This window comes from Vidua macroura, chromosome 5 (genome assembly GCF_024509145.1).
Source record: "Vidua macroura isolate BioBank_ID:100142 chromosome 5, ASM2450914v1, whole genome shotgun sequence".
Lineage (NCBI taxonomy): Eukaryota > Metazoa > Chordata > Aves > Passeriformes > Viduidae > Vidua > Vidua macroura.
In genome coordinates this window covers 69813413-69836876 of record NC_071575.1, presented here as the reverse complement: position 1 = coordinate 69836876, position 23464 = coordinate 69813413, and the positions used below count along the sequence as shown (strand labels likewise).

The 23464-nt window shown below is 44.0% G+C and overlaps 1 protein-coding gene across 1 annotated transcript in view; it reads right to left on the bottom strand.

Annotated features, from left to right (window-relative positions):
- Positions 1–1429: 1429 nt before the first annotated feature.
- Positions 1430–23464, bottom strand: part of PRKCQ (protein kinase C theta) — a 52275-nt gene continuing 30240 nt past the window's right edge. Inside the window, exons 13-19 of the mRNA XM_053978458.1 lie at positions 21588–21761; positions 12581–12672; positions 11082–11144; positions 7429–7567; positions 4622–4810; positions 3941–4069; positions 1430–3311 (exon numbers count right to left, since the gene is read on the bottom strand). Coding sequence (XP_053834433.1) covers positions 3156–3311; positions 3941–4069; positions 4622–4810; positions 7429–7567; positions 11082–11144; positions 12581–12672; positions 21588–21761 — 942 coding nt within the window. The 3' untranslated portion in view covers positions 1430–3155. The remainder of the gene's footprint in view (positions 3312–3940; positions 4070–4621; positions 4811–7428; positions 7568–11081; positions 11145–12580; positions 12673–21587; positions 21762–23464) is intronic.

Here is a 23464-nt window from a genome sequence, read left to right as displayed (position 1 = left end):
TTCCACTCATCCTGATTTGGTGGATGCCAACAAGTAGGAGTTCATACATCCATCAGGTGAGGCAGCAAGACTCAGAAAGGAGCACTTGGGCATTGGGGACTCCCAAAACTTGAGTTGAAGCAGGTGGTGCTGGAGGTCAGACCCTGATGTTTGCTGTTTCCATGGTCCTGCAGTAGTGCTGTGATCCCACAGGGCTCCAGAACAGGACTGAGCCTTCAGCAAACAAATAACCAAACCTGTCAAGCCCCATCTACTATGCCATAAAATGAATATTTTATGGAGGAGGCAAGAGAAAGAAAGAGAAATAAGATGGGAATGGAGGTGCCAGGTTCAGCTAAGGCAAAGGAGCATCTCTGTGGGTACCTGGGCTCCTGCTCATTTCTGTGTGGGTGTTAGGCTTTCAGCCCTCCCTGGCTGGTATCTCTCAATCACTGTCACCACAGGAAAGCGTTTGCTGCTTCCCACGTCACTCTTCACACCCCACAGGCACAGCTGGGACGCACAGAGAGCAGGTTTGTGGTGGCTCGTACCCACCTCCCCCATCCCCCTGCCCCCATCCTCACTGGGTTTATTGGGTTTTCAAGCTGAAGGTACCTGGCAGAGAGAAGCGGGTGCCTCTTCTTGTGGTTTGCATCAAAAGCTTCACACTAATCCTAATGCTGTGCCTGCTCTAGCAGTTACTCAACGAGTTCCTTCACAAGTCATGCTTGTGGTTCTATGGGACCACAGCTGGAGTGCAGAGAGCCCTCCTTCTGATCAGAGAGGTGTTAAAACCTGTTTCTCTTCAGTGACTTAACCACAAGAGGTGAACCAGCACCCTCCTTCCTTAGTCTATGCTCTTGGGTTCTCCCTGCATTGGTGTCAAGACCAAACTGCTGTGCTGCAACAGAGAGAACATCTCTAACAGTCCTCCAGGGATGCTGCCAGACTTCAAACGCTTAGAAATGCAGTCTCTAGCCTGGACCAGGCTGGCCAGACTCCATCAGAGTCACAGACACACTCAGGCCCTCACAGGACTTGACTGACCCTCATTTGGGTGTCAAATGAAGATGTCCTAAGTCACCCTCTTTTAATAAAAACCTCTGCACATCTCCTCTGCAACCCCTCTGAGATACCAGACCCCATATATTCAGAGCTGTGTCACCTTCTGGTAGTAAAAAGGAACATTTCACTCTCTTCCTGGGTACCTTTGCACAGCACCAAATCCTCAGTTTAGATATTGCCCTGTGGAGTAGTAGTTGTTCAAGTGCTTGCTGCTGCTGTGTATTTACACGTCAAAATTCCCCTGGGGAATGTTCCCCAGACAGCACAGAGCTATTTTAATGGCTTTTCTAAGCATCCCTGTTCTTTGTCCCTATTTAATCACTTCAATGCCCATTTCCCAATTATACACAACATTTTATTAAACTGTACAAACAGCACTGGTATTTTAAAAAATTCATGTTAACCATTCTAATTAAACATGATGACCAGCTCCACAAACTGCAAGCACAGCTGCCCCCTCCTGCATTTCATACAGCACAAACAAGGATTTCATCAGAGTCACTGGACTGAAACCTTTCTCAGAGTGTTCTGCTCTTCTTGTTGACTTCAGGCACTTCAGTCCTTGCTCCTGCTGGATTCTGTGCCTGCAGTCACTGCCAGTGATATCCCAGCACTGCCTGCAAGGCCGCATTCATCCTGTTGGGAGGTCCAAATGGACAGCCTGGACCCGCAGAACCAGGAAGGCACATCTGAAGGGAACCTGATTTTGGGATAACTCACCTGCTGCAGCTTTTCTTCTCCATGGACTGGAGGCTGATGCAACAAAGCTCCAAATTTACGTTCTTCAAATAGATCCCAACACCAACTTGAGTGACTGCCTAAAGCTAAGTTGTTTAAAAATCTTCTTTTTTAGGCTCTGACTTGATTTTGACCCAGCTTTGCACGGGTATCTCGGCGACAAGCAGTAACTGGGTGGTTTCACAAATCTCCAACCTCAGAAAACAGTGCACCTTTATTTAAAGGGATCCCCTGATGAAAGGATCACAGAAAATATTTTTGTTTTTTTAAACCCACCCACATTCCCACAGACTGCAAAGGGACAGAACACACAGCAAAATGTCACAAGGTGGAGGTGAGGGCCACCCTCACCTGATGTGCCTCCTGCACCATCATGTGCAGCTCGTTGACCTGTGCCCAAGAGCTGGGACATCATTTAGAGAAAGTAAATCAGCCTTTGCAGGACCAGTTAATACCTTTCAAGTGAAAACCCCAATTCTGTGACTGGAAGGCCACTTTTACAATGCTTAAACAATGCTTTGGGGAAACGTTGCATTTTTCTAATGTGATTTTAGGTTAAAATGTCAGAAAGCCCATTGAGACCTTGCCCTGAGTTTGGTGTGTCAGAAAACCCTTAAAGCTTTAGAACAGGGTTCTTGAAGCATTCTGCAACTTCCCATCCTTCCTGCTCAGGCACTAAGTGTAAACCTCTGGTTTTCTGTACCAATCTTGGCACTCCCTTCGGTAACGATCCACTGAGATGTGCAGATGGTGGAATGGGCACCTGAAAAAGGCCTCTTTGTCCTATGGAGAAAAATTGAGTCCTAACATGCGTGAACAGCATTTTTAAAGGGTGTAGGGAGTAAATTTCTTCTTCAAAGCTGTGCACAATTTGGCAATTCTGCACATGTACAAGTGGAGGTTGCCAAAGCATCCAACCTGAGTCTTCCCTGATACCCTCAGGCCTTGAGCAAACCACTTTTCCTTCAGAAGAAGGTGGGTCTGTCTGGGTCAGAGTTCCCAAAATGGGCACTGACATCACCAGAAGCTCAAATATACCTATTTTTCCTTACAGAGAAACCTGTTGGCTGTGTGTACAAGTAGTGGGGAACAGGTTTTGGCACCTCCCCATTTTCAGATGCTTTCAACTTCAAGAACATTGGGAAGAGAGAGAAGAGAGACCAAAAGATACCACAAAGAAACTTTATCATCAGTGAAGAGTGGGCTGGCATCTACTATGGACTGGAAAAAGTCAGAAGCCTCCAGGCATGGTACAAACTTTTGCTGAGGTGGTTTCTTTCTGGAGGGTTCTTGATAAAAACAACCATGCACAGTCTTCAGTTGACAAAGTGCTACTCAAATCATTACAGAGAATTCCTTCAGTAAGGCAGATCTCAGGAAAATATTTTCTCCATTTTAGGGTTCACAAAAGAGAAGTTGCTGAACATATTTTGGTCCATGCTGTTAATCAGTGCTCTGTCAGCACAGGACAGTCTGGGTTTTTCATTTAGGAATTCCTTGTCGAAGTTGCTACAGTCACTTGGAGATTTCTTCAAGAAAAGGAAAAAAAAAAAAAGATGTTAAACCACTAACAGTCAGATCTTTATTACCATGGTACTGGCCCTATCAGGCTGCTTCCTATGGGCTCAGCTCAACCTTCTGTTGGGAGCCAGTAAATATAAATATTATGAAGGAGGCACTGAGCCTGTGATCCAGGAATTCTGCCAGACAGGGATGTTACAGCGTTGTAACATGGCAGACTGAACTCACCAATTGTATAACAGTTGTGGAAGACTGTAAAATGAAAGTATGATGTGCTTGTCAAATTAAATTCTATTATTATTATTAACAGGGCTGTAATAATTTAACGAGACTGTTATTAATAGTCAGAATTATTCTGATGTAGCCAAACAATTGTTTCCTGAACTGTTTTACCTTCTGCAGTGCAATGAAAGATAATCCCTTCAGAATGGGCTGCAGTTCTGTGGTGATGGGAAGGTGTTACCCTGCTGCAGTAACTGAGGAAGCAATGAGTAATTTATGGTTTCTCAGGTGTGGGCATGCCAGACCCAGGCTTGCAGCCACCACGAAACAGTATTGTGAGGATCAGGTCAGGCAACCAGCAGAAATGCACAGTTTAGAAGACCTGAAGAGGAACTGAAAGAAGATCCATCCTTACCACTCTTGGTTTGAAAGGAGGCTCCATCCTTCTCTCTTCTAAAGCTTCCCAGTTGATTTCCCGGAAAAAGGCGTGCTGGCGGATGTTCCCTCTCGCTCCCAGTCTCCTCTCAGGCTCTCTTACAAAAAGCTGCAATGTTGATCCCATAGGTTAAATTCTCTGATGATAATACAGTCATAAGGCAGGGTGGAATGTGTAATTATCCATAGTCAGTGCAATGAGAAGAGGCCATAATGGAGAAAATGTTGGGATTTTTTTTTTTCCTAAACAAGGAAGTTTACTGATTGGTATTAAGATGATTACTACCTCTGCTCCTGACAGAAGTACTGGCTGTTTGGGCAGAAAGGTGCCAGCCAGCATGTGCCCCAAAAAGAGAAGTTCAACATCTCAGTCTGATGTAACCCTTAGTTTGAAGTATTTTTTCCAGGAGTTATCGAGCCTTGCACCATGAGGACTGCTCTGCAAAGAAACTGATCTCTGCTGGTGTCTGTGAGGAGCCACTATCATGGATCAGGAGAAGGAAGATACACAAATTCCTTATGGGAGAGGTGTGGTTTGATGCCCACAAAGAAAGACAGTGACTAAACTAAATCTCTTCCTCTCTACAACAGCTGAAGATAAACAAATTGAAGACAGTAATTCTGGCAGAAAGACTTTCATTTGATGGGTGGTGATTCTTACCTTCACCAAAATGTCCTTTGCATCCTTGTCCAGCCAGCGAGGGTAGAAGGGGTTATCCATACGGATGGACTGGAAAAGCTCCTCCTCATCTTGGCCGTGGAAAGGGGATTGGCCAATGAGCATCTCATACAGGAGGACACCAAAGGACCACCAGTCAACAGAGGTGTTGTACTTCTGCCCCAGCAATATCTGCCCAGAAAGAGGAGCCACAAAGGCAGAAGTAAAATGTCTGACATGAGTTTTTCAACTTCAGGAGGGTGGCCAGACTGTGGCCTTGCAACAGCTGCTTCTATCAGAGGTGCTTCCTGCCTGAAATCTGCCAGTGGAGCAGAGCATGTGGCTCCTGGAGCAACGAGGCACAGCCACACCTGGGTGCCAAAACAGTCCCTGGCTCTACAGACAACAGGCTGCATGTAATTCTTACGTAACTTGAATAAATCCTTGGCTACCAGAGAGATCTCAAATATAAGAGATGAGACAAGTCATCTTTAGCCTGCTCTCCAGGGGTTCAAATCAGGCTTGTGAAGTCCAAGAAGACAAATGGTCAGGTATCAGCATCTTGGGATTGATTCCAGTGAAACAAGCTGAGTTTTAAAATTACAAATGTGGCAGCATAAAGGTACTTTAGGACTATCAGTCACTTAAAATGGTGTGACTCTACCCCAGCAAAATCTTCCCCAGGAAAAACATGAAAGGGGTTGCTGATGTGTCCTCTTGAGACCAGCTGGGTTTTAGATGGAGGAATGGAAATTTGTCCTCAGTCTGTCCCTTAGTTTGTACCTTCCAGTGTCACCTATAAAGTGACGTCCAGCTGGAATGACGACCTCACCGGGGCCTAAAGGACCATCACCAAGTTCTCAAACTTCCTCTCTGGAGAAGCAAAATTAATCTCACCTGCCTTTAGATGTCTGTTGTGGAGACATCTAGAGCTGAACCACTTATCACCAGCTCCTTTTATGGCCAAGGAAGGGAATTTGCCCAATTTTAAACATCCTGATAAATATCTACCTGCTGTAAAATACAAGCCCCGTTTGTCTCCTTTGGTTCTCAAAGAGCCTCAAAAACTTGCTCATACACAGATTTTTACATTGGAAATATCTAAAGGTTCACATGATGACTGTGGTGTGTAGGATTCTTATCAGAATTTTAGAGCTGTTGAGGGGAAAATTTAATTTTGAGGCACAATCTTTACTCTTGAGCCCATATCTTTGTTGCAATGGGATGCTCTATACTACATCTGTCTCCAGAAGAGACAAAAAAGAGATCTGAATATATGTTGTCATATATATAATGAGTTCCACTCAGAGCCAAAAGAAAAAGAAATCAGCAAAACCCCTTAATATATTTTTTCTGGATCACTTACAAACAAAATCATCCCAACCTTTCCTTCTGAAAAGAGAAATTATTTTTATAAGGCTTTTTCTTTAAAAGTCTAAAGTATCTGGAAATTGAGTATCTGAAATTGAAGTGTTTTATGGCAGTCAGAAAGAAAAAGGTTTATTTTGTTTTAAATTCTCTGGGATGAAAATAAACTCAGTAATTTCATTTCAGGCTGTTTTTTTTTCCTTGTCAGGTATTTTTTGAAATGAAAAAATAATTGCTTGTCTACTGACCCAAACCCCCCTTATTTGCATGGCTGTGGCCAAGGTGTTGGGTCTGTAACAAATTACAGTGGCAGCAGCTGCAGTGAAATACTGACAGAGTCCAGTGCTCCTGCCTGTGGCAGGAGAGATGATCCATAAACTCCTGAAGTGCTTTCAATTTAGAGATAAAATGTTTTATATGCACTCGTTGAATCCCTAAAATAAACATGGTGTAGAAATAAAACTCTGAGCTATTTCAGTTTTCCTCTTTTCTAGAAAATAAAATCACAGATAATGGATCAAAACTTGGCTATATTTTTTTTTTAGGAGCAAAAAATAGCTTTTTTTTTTTTCTTAAATAAAGGCATACAGAAGTAGAATAAAAGACAAATGCAGCTTGATTGCAGAGCACACTTACACCCATTCTTAGGCAATAGAAATCCAATTGATTTGAAGAGACCCTTGAGCCTGCAGTGGTGTAACCTCAGCCAGACTTGAGCCCTTAGTGCACAGTGAAGGAACAAGGAATTATAGTAGAGGGGAAAAAAAAACCCCTAAAGGCTTTGACAATTCTTTGGAAAATACCAAAATTACAAAATGGAATCTTGAAAGGTAAATAAATGGATTTCAGACTGATGTCAGACATGAGGCATAAATGACTTGAACATTTTTCTCTGAGCTAAAAAAATATTTTCTTTGGCCACCTAATTAGTCAAAGCCTCTCCATAGTAAGATCTATCATTGTGTGAAGTTATCAGGTTAAGGAAACTTTCTCTTTTCTGGAGGGATCTAGTTTAAAATACCTAAATTTTCTAGGAAAAAAAAAAAAAAAAAAGAACAAGTTTTTGTCTGGTTAAAAATTGAAAGAAATAAGGGAAAGGGTACAGTCAGCATTCCTCAGGCTATGTCTGTCCCTCAATTGCAGAACCTCTTGGAGTTTATTCTGCCATGGCCCAAAAATAATTTCCATTAAGCATTCTCTTTCTTGGTTTAAGCCAAGTTCCATTTGCACAAAAAAAAAAATAAAAAATTAATTAGCCACAGAAATAAGCAATGCCAAACAGCAACACAACTCTGAGCCATGCTGAAATCCAGTTTCTGGCCTGGAACTGCTCCAAACCAGGTTATTACTCTTTGCAACCTCCACCAATGCACAACAGTTTTGTCTGGAGATGTGTTTCCTGTCCCACAGCACTTGCTGACCTCCCTGTGCCCCACACCTACCTCAGGGGCAATATAGTCAGGAGTCCCACAGAAAGTGCTTGTCTTTGCATCTCCAAACATGTTCTCCTTGCACATCCCAAAGTCAGCAATTTTGATGTGCCCCTCATTGTCCAGGAGGACATTGTCCAGCTTCAAGTCTCTGGAGGAAGAGAAGAAAACCCCATTCTTCAAAGTGCAAAGCACACCAAGTTATTTTAGCAGGTTGTATTTATTACACTTGTTCTCTGCCTCTGTGTAGTGCCTACATGCTGGAAATACAAAGGAAGGTTGAGGGATAAATGAGGAACTGCTTTCTTGGGCTTCAGCATCCCTCTTCTGCATTTCTCTTCTCCCAGCACTGATTTATCTGCTGGAGAGGACACAGAATCATGGAATCACAGAATGGTTTGACTTGGAAGGGACCTTGAAGATCCCCCAGTTCCAATCCCTGCCATGGGCAGGGACATCTCCCACTAGACCAGGTTGCTCCAAGCCACATCCAGCCTGGCCTTGAACACTTCCAGGGATCACATCACCCAAGGCAGCTTTTAGAAGCTGTTTCCTTCAAGGATGCACAATAGTGAAGCTAAGAAGGGCTTTGTGCCAGCTGGTGCTCCTGCCCTAACACAACCTGGAGAATGAGAGCAGGTAATCCTCACTCTCTCCTCCCTTGGGAATCTCAATATTCTCTCTGAAGCTGCTGCCAGATCTCCTTCTACAAATGTCACAAGAAGTAAGGACCCACAGGCCCTGCAGAGGGTCAGAATAATCCAGACATCAGCAGAGCCCCCACCACTGCTGGGCTGCACCATCTGAACCCTGGGATTTACAAAGCCTTTCACACTCAGCTGCCAGGCTGTTGTCTGAGTTTTTAGGCTCTGAGCTACTCTGGGAAGCAAAGAGCCCAGAGGGAGGAAGAAAACAGAAATGCAAAGAGAAGGAAATAAAAGCAAATGAGCTGATGAATCATGACCATTGGTGGAGAACAAAGAAGTCCTCAAGTGGGAACTAACTCTGAAAGGAGAGAAAAGCTTGTAAAGAAGAAAAAAAAGGCAGAAAGAAAGGAGGGCTGGCATGGTTTCTATGTTAATTTTCTTAAATCTTACCTAAAGGTTTTGTTTTTATTTGATATAATGACCCAGGTAAAATGTTTGGATCAGTGATCCTGCACTTAACTGGGGATGCGGGTAGAATTTGGGTCACCTGGTCTGTGAGCACACACATTCCTGCACTGCCTGGTTTGTGCTATCAGTCACTGCTCCTTCTCAGGGCTCCCAAAGCACCCAGACACATTTGCTTGTGCCCACAGCTGAGGGAGTAATTGTTATTTTTCATGCTAATTCACAGCCTACACGTATTTTGGCCAAAAGGCCAAGTTGGATGGGGCCTGATCCTGTGGATGCTTCCCTGCCCATGGCGAGGGGGCTGGTGATCTTTAGGATTCCTTCCAACCCAAACCACTCTGTGAATCTGTGATTTTCCACATCTCAGGCCAGAGGCCTAACAAGGACGCCACTGCAGGGACACCCTCCCGCTGACAACTGTTTTACAATGTGGGGTTTTTTTCAGGAATGTTCCTTAAAGAAGGTAATTTCTAATGCTTGATGCTCCTTGGATAATGGCCCCCAGTTGCAGGGAAGCCTCTCTCTGTGCAGAGCTCCTTGTCTTGCTTGGGCCAGGTCCCCATCAGGGTAAGGGACATTGTAGTGTTTACACACTAAATTGTTGTCACAGGGCAACTGTTTGCTGCTGCAAGAATATGGCCCAAGACAAAATGGGAGTCATCAATCAAAGAGAAATACAGAAAAAAACGAGACATTTGCCTTCCAAGAGGCAGACACTCATGTTGTCACAATTTCCAGCTGGAATGGCTTATTTTAGTTACAACGTTAAGATCAATCTCGGGCTGCCAGCACTGCTTTTATTCATCCGGTAGATCGAAGCAAAACAAAAAAAAACCCATCACCTACAGTTTGATTTCATTATTTTGATGAGTCTCAAACTCATTGGCTCCAGGGACTGGAGTTTCTGCCAAAAAACACCTCGGCTCATTCGTTAAAATTTAAGCCAATGTTTCCAAACGTGGGTGCATGAGACAGAACAGCTGGATTCATTATTCTTACGGCATCGCAAGAGATGTAGTTTCAAAAATTATTTCTATTCACTTTCCTAAGTGCTTAGTTTGTTCTGACAGAGATACTGATGACTCTGTGTTCTCAGCTGACCTTGTTGTCATTGTCTTCAGTGAAAAAGGGAAGAGAGTAGGACTGCTTAAACCTTTTCTCTCAACGCTTGATACCCAAAGCAGTATCACCAACTCCTGGGAATGAGATATTTCTTCCCATCCACATGCTACCCAGTGCCTAGATGTCCCAATTTTCCCTCAATTCCCAAAGCTCCAGACTCTAAACACCCCTCTCCTTTCAGGAGGAAATGGGTCCCAAATCCCAACACAGCACTGGCGCAGTGATTCTAAGTAAAAATGTGAATTATAAATAAAATGCCAGCATTAGCAGCCCTGCCATAAAGTCACCATGTCCTGTGGATATTTTTAATCAGATTTTCTGAGAAGACTGACTAAAAATAACAGACATGGGCAAGTGATTTGGGCACCAGAAAATTTTTCCCTTCACCCATGGAGAATAATAATTAGAGCCAGAAAAGTTGCTGAGGCCCCAGAGATCATCTTAGCTTAATGCCACTGATATTGATCTCATGTTTATGCAATCACCATCACTGGTCAATAAAGACTATAAATGGCTCCCACATGAGTACTAATAAAAATCAAAGCTCGTGTTTTAAAGGGAGAATGGATTGTGAGCAAGTCATCCACTTTCAGCATTTGCTCTAATGTTCATGCTACATGACAAACACTGAAATAAGCTCATTTTGGGTTCAGCAAACATTGTTGCTGTAGGGAGCTTTCTCATTTATTTGTGACAAGTTATTTGTTTTCTGCTTTTAAAGAAGGCTGCAATATAGTAACTGAATTTTGCCATGAGGTTGAGCTTAACCAGAGCTCCCCAGAAATTCAGTTCCTCCTTTTGGCCATGGGAAATCAGACTGTGGCCTAATTTCTGGTAGAACTGGGTACTTCCCATACACATTTTAACTCGGGCTTGATGAACCTTAAAATGCCCTCTGCTCTCTGCTTACTACAAGAAGAACTTAACAGACAATTCAGATTCATGATGGTGAGTTGAATCCCGTCTCCCCACTGTGCACAAAATTAATCCAAAATTAAGATACATCAGTGTCTTCCTGCTTTTGCTACTTGAGTTGAGCTTGTCACCACTGTCCCAAGGTAACCAGCACAGCAGATGTAACAAATTTCTTGTGTCTGACTTGACCTTAGTATACCCTGATATGTTGAAAGCTTAAACAAGGTGCCTACGCTGTGTGCTGTGTGAATGGCTCTGTGTAAATGCATCCAAGGGTTTGTTTTAATGATAACTGAGATAGAACTGGGTTCTGAAAGAAGGATCAAAACTGCCTTTTCTACACTCTTTCTTCAAAATAAAACACCCAAACTATGTAAAAGGGAGATCTGCAGAGAATTGCAATGCCAGTAAGAACAGCCAAGAAACAGCCTCTCTGCTGGCATTGGTGCTTGCAAGGAAAAGCAGAAAAGGTTTAGCATTTAGCATATTAATTACACTAAAGAGTTAAATTACCTGTATATTATGCCCTTGGAATGGAGGAACTGGAGCCCACAAATGATTTCAGCAGCATAAAACCTGAATGACAGAAGGCACAAGTCAGAACAGGAGCTTCCCAAAGATTTTTTCAACTAGACCCAAAAAGATGGAAACCTTGTCCCCACAAGAGCCAAAATTTCATTAGGTTCTCAGAAGGTTTGGAGTGTCTCCAGAAGGCTTTGGGTGACTGTGTTTTACTGATGGGTCATGTGAGATTCCCAAAAGCAGGGGGGAATCTGGAATGGGGAGCACAGACTCCCTGCCCTCTTCCCTGCCCAGATTTATGACCTGCTTTTCAAAGAATCTTGGAGTTCTGGAATTATTTTTGCAGGAAAACCCCTCTAGCATCGAGTCCAGCCATTAACCCAGCACTGCCAAAACCACCACTAAACCACATCCCCAAGTGCCACATCCACACTTCTTGAACACTTGCAGGGACAGTGATTCCACCACTTCTCTGGACAGCCTGTTCCAATGACTGACCACACTTTCAGTGAAGAAATTTTTTTTCTGATTTTGAAAGCTTATCCATAATATGGGCTATCCAGCAGGCTGGTGGCCTTTCTCTGGAGTTTTTTTGAGCTTGAAGTCGTTGTTCTCAGCACATTCTTACCCAAAGGACACCACCATATCCTGCTGCAAAGAGGCAGCATCAGAGTGAAGAATGAAAGTGCTGTCCCAGAAGGGAATGAAACCAGAGAAGGGAATGAAACCCATCCAGTGTGGCACAGCTTTGCTCCCTCAGTCTTCAATGCATTGGCCCTTAATTCTGGACATTCAAATGCATTTGAAAAATATCATCAAACAGTGATTTAAAAGACGGTGTGGGGTTTTTGTTATTAAATTATTAAATAAAAGTAATTCCTATAGTGGTTTCAATATTGACTTTCAAAATACCTTTTGCTTGCAGAAGGATCAAAAGCACCTTTCATTTATTCTAATTCTTGTATTTACTTTAATCAAAGCTAAATATATTTTTAATTCTCTGCTGGTATATTAATTCTTTGTTTAAATTTACCTTTTGTGCTTTTGATAGGTTTTCACCCCACCCCCTTGAAATTTAAGGGGAAAAAAGGGAAAATCCCATTACTTCTAACAAACAACAGCTTCACTTCTGACCACTGGGCTGGGAACCTCAGCTTGGCTACGGAGTGTTGTAAAGAAGCAAGGTCATGTCTGAGTGAAACCAACTGTGTGGATGGAGTTTAAAAGTCATCTGTGGGAGGGAAAAGAGGATGGGAGGTGACTCACTCCAGTCCTTCACTGAGCTGGGAGGATGGCCTGTATGGTTTTGTTGAGTTTGGAGACTGCTGGAATAGAGAGGGACTTGGCTTCCAGCACAAGCATCCTCCCCACTTTTCAGCTGGGCAAGGTGAAGAGAGGTAAAATAATCTGCCCAAGATTTCCTCTGCAGGGCAGTAACAGAGCTGGGAATAAAAGCAAGTCAGGCCCAAAGGCAATGATAAACGTCTTACGTTGCTCTGGGAAGGTCGAACTTATGGCAGCTCTGGATGTGGAACATGAGGTCTCCTCCATTGAGGTATTCCATCACAAAAAAGAGGTTTTCCTAGAGAAGGAGACAAGGTGAGAATAAATAAGGGATGGTGAAGAACGACGTAAAAGTTTAAATATTAAAAAAAAAAAAAAATCAAACTGCTCAGAAAGCGGAAGGAAAGTATTACTGAGGGTTTTGGAAAGAAAGCACCTCTTTTTTACATTCCTCATTTCTCCTCTTGGTTCCCTAAGCCCATACTCACATTCCCTGCTCTGAGCTCTATAAACACCTCTAGCAAACACTGCAAACACTTCATAACCAGCTGGGCCTGTGGTTTTTTACCAGCAGAGCTCCAGGCTCACAGAAAGGGGTCAGCAACTTTACAGTGCCTGTACAGCAGAAGGACAGATGGACAAGCTTCTCAGGGGACTAGTGGAGAAGACAAAAGTCACTCCCAGATCTCCTCTGGTCCCCATCCCAGTACAGTGCCCATCCAGTGGTGTGACTTCAAGCTGGTGTCACCTGCATTCCTGCAGAGCTTCTGTGGAGGCATCTGGGTCTGACTTTTTCAAGTTATCAGAGACACCAACGAGACACAGCAATTTGTTTTAAGCACATGCTTGATTTTAAGCATGAAAACTTCTCTTTCCCCACTTGCTGGTGGGGAAAGCAATGAATTAATCACATTTCTAGACACCCATTGAGCACCTGCATGTCAGAGAAGCCTGGAAAAAGCTGAGCTCTGGTCCCCAGTTTTATACAACCATCAGTTATTTGAGCAGGGCAGTGAAAAACTCTCCTCCTGGCACATAGAAATGATGGAATCTCTCTACGTATAATGGGCAGAACTGATCACTGAGGTTTCTTTTCCAATCCTTGATACAGAATCATGGAATCACTAAATGGTTTGGGTTGGAAGAGACCTTAAAGACCCTTAAAGTTCCTGCCATGGGCAGGGATGCCTCCCACTAGACCAGGTTGGTCATATACATGACACTGATCCTCTCACAGCTTCATCAGCCAAAGCTCACCACCAGAACCCTGCAGAAGCTGGTTTGGATTGATCCCTTCCACACTGAATTGTCTCGAGAAAGCAGAAAGGACACATTTTTCTGAAGGAAAAGGATCTGCACACTGAGCTATGGTCCCAGTTTAAACTTCTGTTTTGGGAATCTCACCTTTTGTGCATAAAAGCAGGAATAAAACAAAGTGGATGTAGTATTTTTTGCCCTCAAAAGCCTCTCTCTGTTCTGTACACACCTGAAGGCAGTCATCTCTAGGCTATGCTATAAAGTTTATGAGTATCTTCCTTGTGTTGCCTATTGCCCATTACATTTTTTTTTCTGGGGGGGAAATAGAGTTATTTTCACTTATATTTTTAACAGTTGAAGACTTGTATCCATAAGATCTAATGTAAGTATCTCTGGCAGCAAGCCAAGAGCTGGCTATGTTTAAAAACCACAAAACTGCTTGTTCCTTTCAAACAACAGCTGTCTGCTCTAATTTGTGCAATTTCTTTAGCCAGATCCTCTTAATTACAGCACTCTTATTTAAATGGACTCACTGGAAACCCCACCTGTCATCCAACAAGCTCAAAGCCAGATCTGGCCTCCTGGGGAAAGAATACAAATTCCATCACTAAACCAAATGGGTGCAGGTTTTCAGCGTTTCTTGCATCTGCAGGGGGCTGTGCATGTAAATGAGCTCCAGCAAGTAAAAAGGCCAAAGGAAGGTGGGAAATTTAGTGAAGAAATGTATAAATCTTGGAAGCAACGTGAGCTCAGGAGCCCATTCAGGAAAATACTTGAACAGATGCTCTTTGGGAAGGGTACACAGGGAGGAGATGGGGTTTAACCAACAACACACCAGCAACCACATTTGTCCTGCTGGGACTGAAGAAACCTCATGGGTCTTGAAATGGGTCAGACTCAGCTTTAGTGGTCTGGGAAGGAGAAAACCCCTCAGTTCCCCTGTAAAATCCACTGATTTTGGCTACATCTCTAACTGTAACTTGAAATCCATGTTTATCCAGTAGAATGAGCAGTCACGCTCTGCTTGTGCATGGACTTGAGCAACCATCTGATGTACCTGTTTAACTGAACCCAGGGACTCTGACTTGAAACTGGGGACTCTGGCATCATCCTTGAGGGAAGAAAACCCCTCAGATTAATTTACACCCACATATACAAACCCTGTTGCTCAACTGCCTTAAGCTGTGGAGCTGGAGAATACAAACTTTACTTAGGAATGTTTAGTACTGAAGTTTGTATCAGGAGCTATAGAGTGGTACATAAACCCTATTGAAAAGACAGACTGATCACTCTGACTTTCCTGCTCTGGGGCTTGGAAGTTTCCCTTGCTTCTTAAGAAGTGCCAATGCCTGGAATAGCTCATGGAGGAGATCTGGTTGAGATCAGCTCTACGTCATTATGAGTGCTGAGGTGTAACCAAGAAAGGCAAAGTGCAACAACTTACTGGAGTCATTTTCCTAGGTCTGAGATCTATAGTGCCACAGAACATATTAAATATGGGAAGTAGCAAAACCCACTCTTGAAACCACCGAAAATTCAAGAGAGTGCTGGAGGTCAAAGGGTCAGAGTGGCACAGAGGATGTTCTTGCACAGAGGCTCCAGCTTCACTTCCTCTTGTCCTGGAAAAGTTAGCTCATGGCTCCTGCCTGCTGCTGGAGTCTGTCAGCACTTGGAGCAGGCAAGGGGGTTTTATCTGCTTGAAAATGTCCCTGCTCACTGCAGGGCAGCTGGACTAGATGACCTTTAAAGGTCCTTTCTAACCCAAACCATTCTCTGATTCTCAAGGCTCTGCCATGCCCTTATCCCCTGCAGGGGTCCTGCCTGTGGATGTTGAGCAAACAAGCAGGAATGTTCCCCAATGGTGAGACCCACACAGCTCTGCAGCAGGCTTGGAAAGAGTGCCCTGCCCCCCTGCCCTGCAGGCAGGTGAGAGACAACTTGCTGACCACCTGTGGGAGCATCCCTGGGTAGCAAATGATCAAGCCAGACTTTTGGTCATGGTTCTGGACTCACACAACAGAAAAGGTTTGATCTCATGGCAGACCTCAGGACCATCCTTTGCGACCACAGAGCTCAAGGAGAATTGTAAAGGCACTTCCTGCACTCAAGGATGGACACTGCATCAGGGTACTTATAAAATCATAGAAATTCTGAGTTGGAAGGGACCTGTGAGGATCATCAAAGTCCAACTCGGGCCCTGCACAGGACACCCCTGAGAATCACACCATGTGCTTGGGAGCATTGTCCAAACACGTCCTGATGTATTTAACACCAGTCGTCTTAAGAGCATCCATGTATCAGCCATTCCCTACTTCTAGACCATCTCCCAGGGGCTTTCTCCATTGCAGCACCGGGAACAGGACAAACTCTTCTGTGAGTGGGTGAAGTGCTGCTCCTGCAGCAGACAGAGCCCTACAACACGAGGTTATTCAGCACACAGACATGGCAGCAGTGTCCTGCACAAAATAACACAGCTCCTGCACACATTGTTCCTCAGCCAGGTGCTGAAAGGCTGGATTACTGCAGGAAGTCAGCCTCCTGCCCTTTCAATCCCTCAGTGCCTGTGCTGAGCTGAGCTCCTCCCCACAGAGCCACCTGCTCCCTCTGCCTCTCCAGGACATGGCAGGGATGGAGTTAAACCAACCTGCTCCTGCTCTGCTGCGACTGCTGTGAGAATGAATAGTCACTATCAGAGATGCTTTCAACTTTATAAACAATGAGTATAAAGCAGGCAGCATTTAAATTGATCTTTTGAAGGTACATCCTTTAACAGGCTCTTAAAATCCTTTAACCAGCTGGAAGCCCTCCAGAGCACTTTTCTGCAGAGATTTTCAGATTTTGTTTTCTTTGCATTTTGAAAGCGCTTGCATACATACAAATACACAATTTAACACCATTTACTGAGGAGCAAAAATTCTTCTTCCCAGGGCTTCCAGGAGGATGAATGTCAGAATAATTAATGCTGCAGGACAGTGTGGCTTTACCTGGGTTTAGATCAGTTACCCTAACAAATGTCTCCACGTGGAGAAGGCTCCAGATCAAGTGACCCAATCCTGCTGCACTCCCACTGAACTAGGCTGTCCCTGGCCAAGAGAAAGGCTGGACACGATGCAATTCCTGCAGCTGCTTCTGGTCTCACCTTTTCATGCAGCTCAGCACAGTCTGGGTGCTGATCCACACCTTGGATCTATTTTATTTCATGGGATAGTTGGCAGCCAAAAGCCTCTCAAGCCTTTTCCACCACATCACTCAGTGCTGCAATCCCATCAGAGCATCCCATCCAGTGGGAAAGAGGGAAATGCAGTCCTCACTGTGTCCACTGTCACAAGGAACAGTTAACACAGGGTTACTCCTTCCTAGGAGGTGGCTACAGGCATTCACCTGCACTGGAATTGGCACCAGAGCAATCCAAGCTTTAATGCTGTTCTCTGATTTAAAGGCTTTTCCCCTTGCTCTGTGTAATATCAGCCTATCTTCTGGAGATGGCAGCATTTCTTACAGCTGCCCAATAATCCAGTCCAGCCCCTGCTCTCACTGTTTATTCCTTGCTCTAATCCTTGCACTGTCAGCATTTCTAGCTGCGTGTTGAGCTGCTCATTTGGGATGCTCAGCGTAGTGTGCCCATCTGCTTGGCACAAAGCACAGGAATACATTTATACACATAAATAGAATACATTTGCAGAGATGAAGGTGCAGACTTGGCTTCCACTTGAGCTCTGAGATCCCAAGACCTTTACTCAGAACAGACAAAGTCCATCACTCACTGATAAACTGAGGCACTATCAGCCCATGTCTTGCAAGAGGAAGTGGTTTTCCCTATCAGTGTCCAGCAGAATCTTGGAGAGAGACTAATTTTCTCAAGACTAGAGAAAGGTTTGTCTGAAGTTTTGTGGATTAAAAAAAAAAAATCACCAGACAAAAAAAAAAACGAAACAAAAAGAAGCCAAATCGGTGAAACAGAAATATTTTAGCAGTTGAAAAACTATTAATTATAAAAGAAGAAAAATTAAAAAGAAAAAAATTTAAATTTTTTTATCTTAGGAAGTAATTTTTTTTCAGGATAAAGTGCAGCTAGACTGCAGATTTTTAGAAATCTCGGGCAAAGCTAAATGCATTTTGGGCTGATTTTCCTCAGGCTGCACAATGGGGAGGCAGTGACAATATGTGTATTGAATATAGCAATCATCTTTTACTTAAAAAACCCCACTGGTGAGCTGTCTTCCTCTTTTCCTGGCCAATGCCTTCCCCCAGTTCACACTACATGAGCTGACATCTAGAAGTGTCTTGCAAAAACTTCATGTATTAGATGTTATAATTACAGCTGCTCACACTTTCTCTGGCACAACCCTGTAGAAAACCCAAAGCTCTGCTGAGATGCTGCTATTTGTGCTAAACCACGTTGAAATTTTGGCCAGGATTGAACGAGACCTTGCCAGTTTCCCTGCCTGTTGGTTGCAAGATGCAAAATCCTCAAAGCTTTCCTAAAATTTCCCATCAGCTGCTTCAAATTTGGCCTTGAATCAGATTTTTTCCCAAGCTCAGAGTACTCAGAATACTACAAGGATGGACAGAGGTTTCCAAGAAAAAGGAGGATGGAGCTAGGGCTGTTCAGGAGGTCCATGGCACCACCAGGCAGAGGAGCTGAACATCCAAAGGGTGTGAAATGCCCACGTGCCAACCCCCATGCTCTGATTCAGGGCAAATAAATCAGCCCTGCCCCTCAAGAGCAAGTCAGAGAGAGAAGAAAACTGAAATTGTGTGTGTAAAGAAAAATAATTTCAGGAATTGTGAAATTCCTGAGTTCTGAGGAGATATTTTAACGAGAAATCTGAAAATATCCATGGAAAACAGAGACAAAGAATTTTCAAATTAGGACCACACTCCCAATTTACAATTCTTTCCTCCTTCTTGCCAGTGTAAGAGATTTTTCAGGTAGTATTAAGCACACAAGGGCAACAGAGCATGTGAAAAAGGCTCACCACCAGGAGAAAACATATAATACAACAGTAAAGCAGAAAATAAACATTTCTGTAATATTTTCTTTTAAATTGTAGTAACGATTACTTCTCTTTTGGGTTGAGATAATCTTCTCTGTTGCTATTTTGTGCTGCAAGTCAAAATGCCTCAAGATTTAATTTGCATTTAGGTAAAGGGTGTTAATAAAACTTGGTCAATGAAGTAAAGAAACAGAAATAAAAGTGACTTTCAAAAAGCGAAAGCCTATTTTTATGGCAGAAGATCAGTGAAATGCAAAAAAGAATAAAACATAAGCTCTGGGATGCTAGTCACTGTTTTGGCATTACTGATTTTGGGATTTCACAGAATTATAAACATATTTTTCCTCCTCTTTAACATAACAGCATTCCTTTAAATCTAATACAGCAGAATAGCTCTTTGAGCTTATTGTTAAAATTCAGAGTATGTAATTATGTCAGCTGAATATCTGGATACAAAGATGACTGCAGTAAAATAAAACAGAAAAATTCCAAAAGAGATTGGACAAAAAAACTACCAAACACTATGGGCTTGCATTTATTCTCATGCAATAAAACAAGACAAATATTCTGATTTTTGAAAGCACTGATCATTCAGACTCCACTGGAATAGAGAGGGGCATTAAGTGCCTGGTGCCATCTAAACCTGTCTGAAGAGCTATCCAGATTTATATAATTGAGCAGTCACTCATTACCTGGGTGGAGGTGAGGAAGAACCACATCCCAGAGCTCAGAGAGCTATCAACAGATTAAAGGATTTTTCTCCACCCCTCAGGAAACATGTGGACTACTGAGGTCCTTGTTTTGGTGTAGGAATATTCCTGGTTTTACTGTCCTTTGCAGAAACACTCAGCACCTGGAGCAGCTCAGGTAAGCCAAAGCACGAGGGATTCAGAAAGGCATTGGCACATATGTTTCTGTTTGAAACTACTTATCTATCCAGTGAAACTTCAAGAAACAAAAAAATGTCATATTTTCAATATTAAAATCCATAGAGAGACTCTACACAGCAGTGCTGTGGGTTCTGCCCATGGCAGGGGGGTTGGAAATAGGTGATCTTTAAGGTCCTTTCCAACCTAAACCATTCCATGATCCTAAAGCAATTGCCATAAAAGACATTCTGACAACCACACTGCCCTTTGAGCCCTGGAAGACCATCCAAGGTTGTCACAGCTCCCAGCTCTGGGTGACTTTCCTGCACTGAGTGATCACTGCTGGCTTGCAAAGGTCAGAGGAGAAAAAATGGGAGCTGAAAATCAACCAGAGCCCAGAGCAGCTTTGGTCTGGGCAGCCCCATTCCAGCTCCTCTCTCTGTGAAGCCAAGATGGGGAGATCACACAGCTTTAAAGTGGCAGTGATGGCTTGGGATGAGATGGATGGGGATTCTTTCTCCATGACAGAAGGGCAATTCTGTGCTGCTGCCCAGAAGTGTAGAAAAAAAAAATCATCTGGCTTTTTGAGCCTGGCATCCATGAATTTTTCAGGCTCTCATTGCTTTTCCATCCTTAAGTTTTTCCCCTTAAACAGTTGGTAAATCCCACCTGGATCCTGACACGACTGCATTTGGTGTCTCCTCTTTTTGCTGAGGGAACTGAACCCAGAGCTCCAGACTGTCCCTGCTGTACCATCCTGAACCTGACCTACAGCTCCCAGACCAGGCTGGAGCACAGACAGCATGGTTCTGCTGCTGGCTTCAGTCAGCATCCCTCTAGAGATACAGGCAGCAATCCCTGGAGTAAAAGCTCCCTCACTGTGACTGTTGTGAGAGCTGTCACTGTTGTGAATGTTTTATCTCTTCAATTAAACCTTGACCTTCTTTGCTTTTGTAGTTGTGGCATTCATATTTTCCTCTGAAAACCAGCACCCCTCAAGCAGGGAGTTAATTCCTTTCCTTGCCAGGCAAAGATCCACTCCCAGCACACATTATCTCCACTGTCAGTCCCAAAGGGGTTAAACATGAATGCCTGGGCTCAGTGTCACATCAACTACAGCAGTTCCCAGATGTTCTCTGTTATAAATTTAACCTGTCTTTAAACAGGTGCCATGTCCCACAGATGACTGGGATGTACCACAGAGGTTGTATTTGTTTCTCCTGACCTTGCAGAAGAGCCTCCTCCTGAGCAGGTCCTAACCTTACACTGAGCAGTGCCTCGTGCCACCAAATCCTGGGGCTGAGCAGGGACTGGGAGCATCCAAACAAAACCATGAACAAGCAGCCATGAGACAGTGCTGCTCTGAATTTGAGCTACGAGATATCAATCATCTCTCAGGAATGGTTTGAGTAGGCCGGACAGAGAAGACAAACTCTCAAACTTCCATTGTTTCTTTCTGTACCTTGTGTGTGCTTTGGTGTTAAGGCTATTGGTTTTGGCTCTGGGAAGCTGAGCAGTTGCTGGCATGTTGGACCATGAAAATATGTGTATTAGTTAAATGTCACTTCAGTTTTGGTTTGGAGTCACAAGCGAGATTTCAGAAGGTACTCTGAACTGCAGAACCACCAGTGTCTGATGCCATTTAACAGTAACAGGGGCAAAGAAGTGAATGACAGCATGTTATCCTCCAAAACCAGGGTTTCTTGAGTTGGCTTTGATCCAGGCTAGCTGCAGCACAATGCTCCATGGGCCAAGAGGTTCAGATAAAACATCAGCGTGGGCACATCCTTACCCTGGCTGTGGGCTGTGGCCTTTGCACATCCTTGGCCCAGGGTACCAGGATGCAGATTTTACCTCAATGAGTCTTGGATGCCATAATCCTCAAATACACCATTTCATCCCCAGATTGATGTGGGGAAAGTAGATTAAATTTCTGGAGATATTTCCTGAGCGCTTAATCTGAAGATCCCTTCCCTGAGCACCACTTCATGTCCCAAGTGGACCCAGCAGGCTGAAGCCATTCACCAAGCATCTGCATTTCAGTAAAGCATTCTCAGGCTGTGGAAGAAGGTGGCAGATCCTTGTCTTACCTTGGTCTGGAACGTGCAGAAGACATGAGTGAGGAATGGGTGCTCCCAAGCCAAGGAGAGGACTCTCTTCTCCACCATCGTACACTCCACATCGTCATCCATCAGCACCACATCCTTCTTCAGGGCTTTCACAGCAAAATACTGGTCTGTGCTCTTCAGCTCTGCCAGGAACACCTAAAATGGAAACAGCTTCTCAGAAAGAGGGATTATCTCCTCTCAGAGCAGCTGTGTGAGGGTGGGAGCTGAGCTCCTGGGAATTCACTGGGGTACACCTTAAAAACTTTGATGCTTAAGGCCCCATTTGTGGCAGGTACATTCTTCTCTCAGGATTTTTTCACAGAGGAGCACAGAGAGATTCTATTTCTGCTCCTTGTTTTTCCCATGTGGAATGTGTTTGGAGAATTGTTTACCTGGGGTGATTGCTTGATTGGATTCTGGTGAGGATTGTTTGAGCCTGGTGGCCAATCCAACCCACCTGTGGCTGGACTCTCCAGAGAGGGTCAGAGTTGTGAGTTAGATATGGTAGTTAGAACAAGTAGGTTTGTAGTTTTAGTATCTCCTTTAAATAATATATTAATGTATTATAGTATAGTTATAATAAAGAAATCATTCAGCCTTCTGAGCTGGAGTCAGACATCAGCATTTCTTCCCACTGGCTTCACCTGCATTTACAATACCAATTCTTCCATTAAAGACTTTGAGTTTGCTCCCCACACCCAGAATAGTTTTATGAAGTTGAGCCCTGGAGAAGGATGTGAAGTTCTTGGCAATTACAGGAGCAGGGTCCTACATGCCTGGATGGACAGGACATGCCAGAGAGCCAAACATCTCTGATAACAGAAACCATCCTCATGCAAATGCTCCTGAGATACATTTCCTGTTTTCTGACTTCAAATAATAAAACACACAATATTGCTTCGTCATGAAATGCAAATACCCTGCCCCAGATCTTCAGCAGGTGGAAAATGATGTCCACCAGTAGTTAGACTGGTTTTATATCAGATGTCTTTCTCTCCTTCCTCTCAGTTTTCAGGTCTGAGCACACAGGCTGGGTCCCCTATGCTTTTGCAGGAGTTCTCTGAGAATGGGAAAACACGTCCCAGAGGAGTCAGAACCTCTGTCTATTTTTCTAGGCAGGGAAAATGAAACCCAGAGCAGCAGAGAAGGGTTTTCTAGAGACCACAGAGCAAAGAAGTCTCTCCTGAAGGGCAGTGACAGTCCTGATCTTCACACTAACAGCCTGCTGACCCTGTTTCTATAGACTGAATAAACGTGTAAGATTCATCAAAGAGGTCTTTGAAGTTCTCTGCCAGACGCTATTTCCTGAGTAAGCTCGGACATGTTTTAGCCCTGACAAAAGTTTTATTTACCCTTTTGGCTACTGCTGCATTTCACTTTGTAGCACCAGACAGAGAGTAGAGCCTAGAGCCTCCCTCTGTCTCTGTGCTGAATGACCAGAAATGCTCACAGTGCTGATGCTGCAGGAACCCTTTTTACCCTCATGTTTGTGCTGGGCACTGCTCTCCTGGGGAAACTGGGGAATGAATGTGCTGCATTTGTGACTTGTGCTGTGACTTCCAAGGAGCAGGAAGGCAGTGCCAGACCACATACAGAGGTGGTGGTGGGAGATATCCTCATGGATCTGCCCCTCAACTCCCAGGATCACACAGAGCTGGAGAGACCCCTCGGGCACTGAGCTCTGCACACCCTGTCCCCTCTATGGGGAAGTGAATCTTGCTCCAAGCAAATGAGGGCATCAGGAGTGACACTAGCACAGGAAACTCGTGGGTGAGATTTGTTGCAGAAAGGCACGAAATGGCCCATCCTCTCCACACCCACAATGTGCACTTCAGAGAGACGCAGAAGCTTGCAGGCTT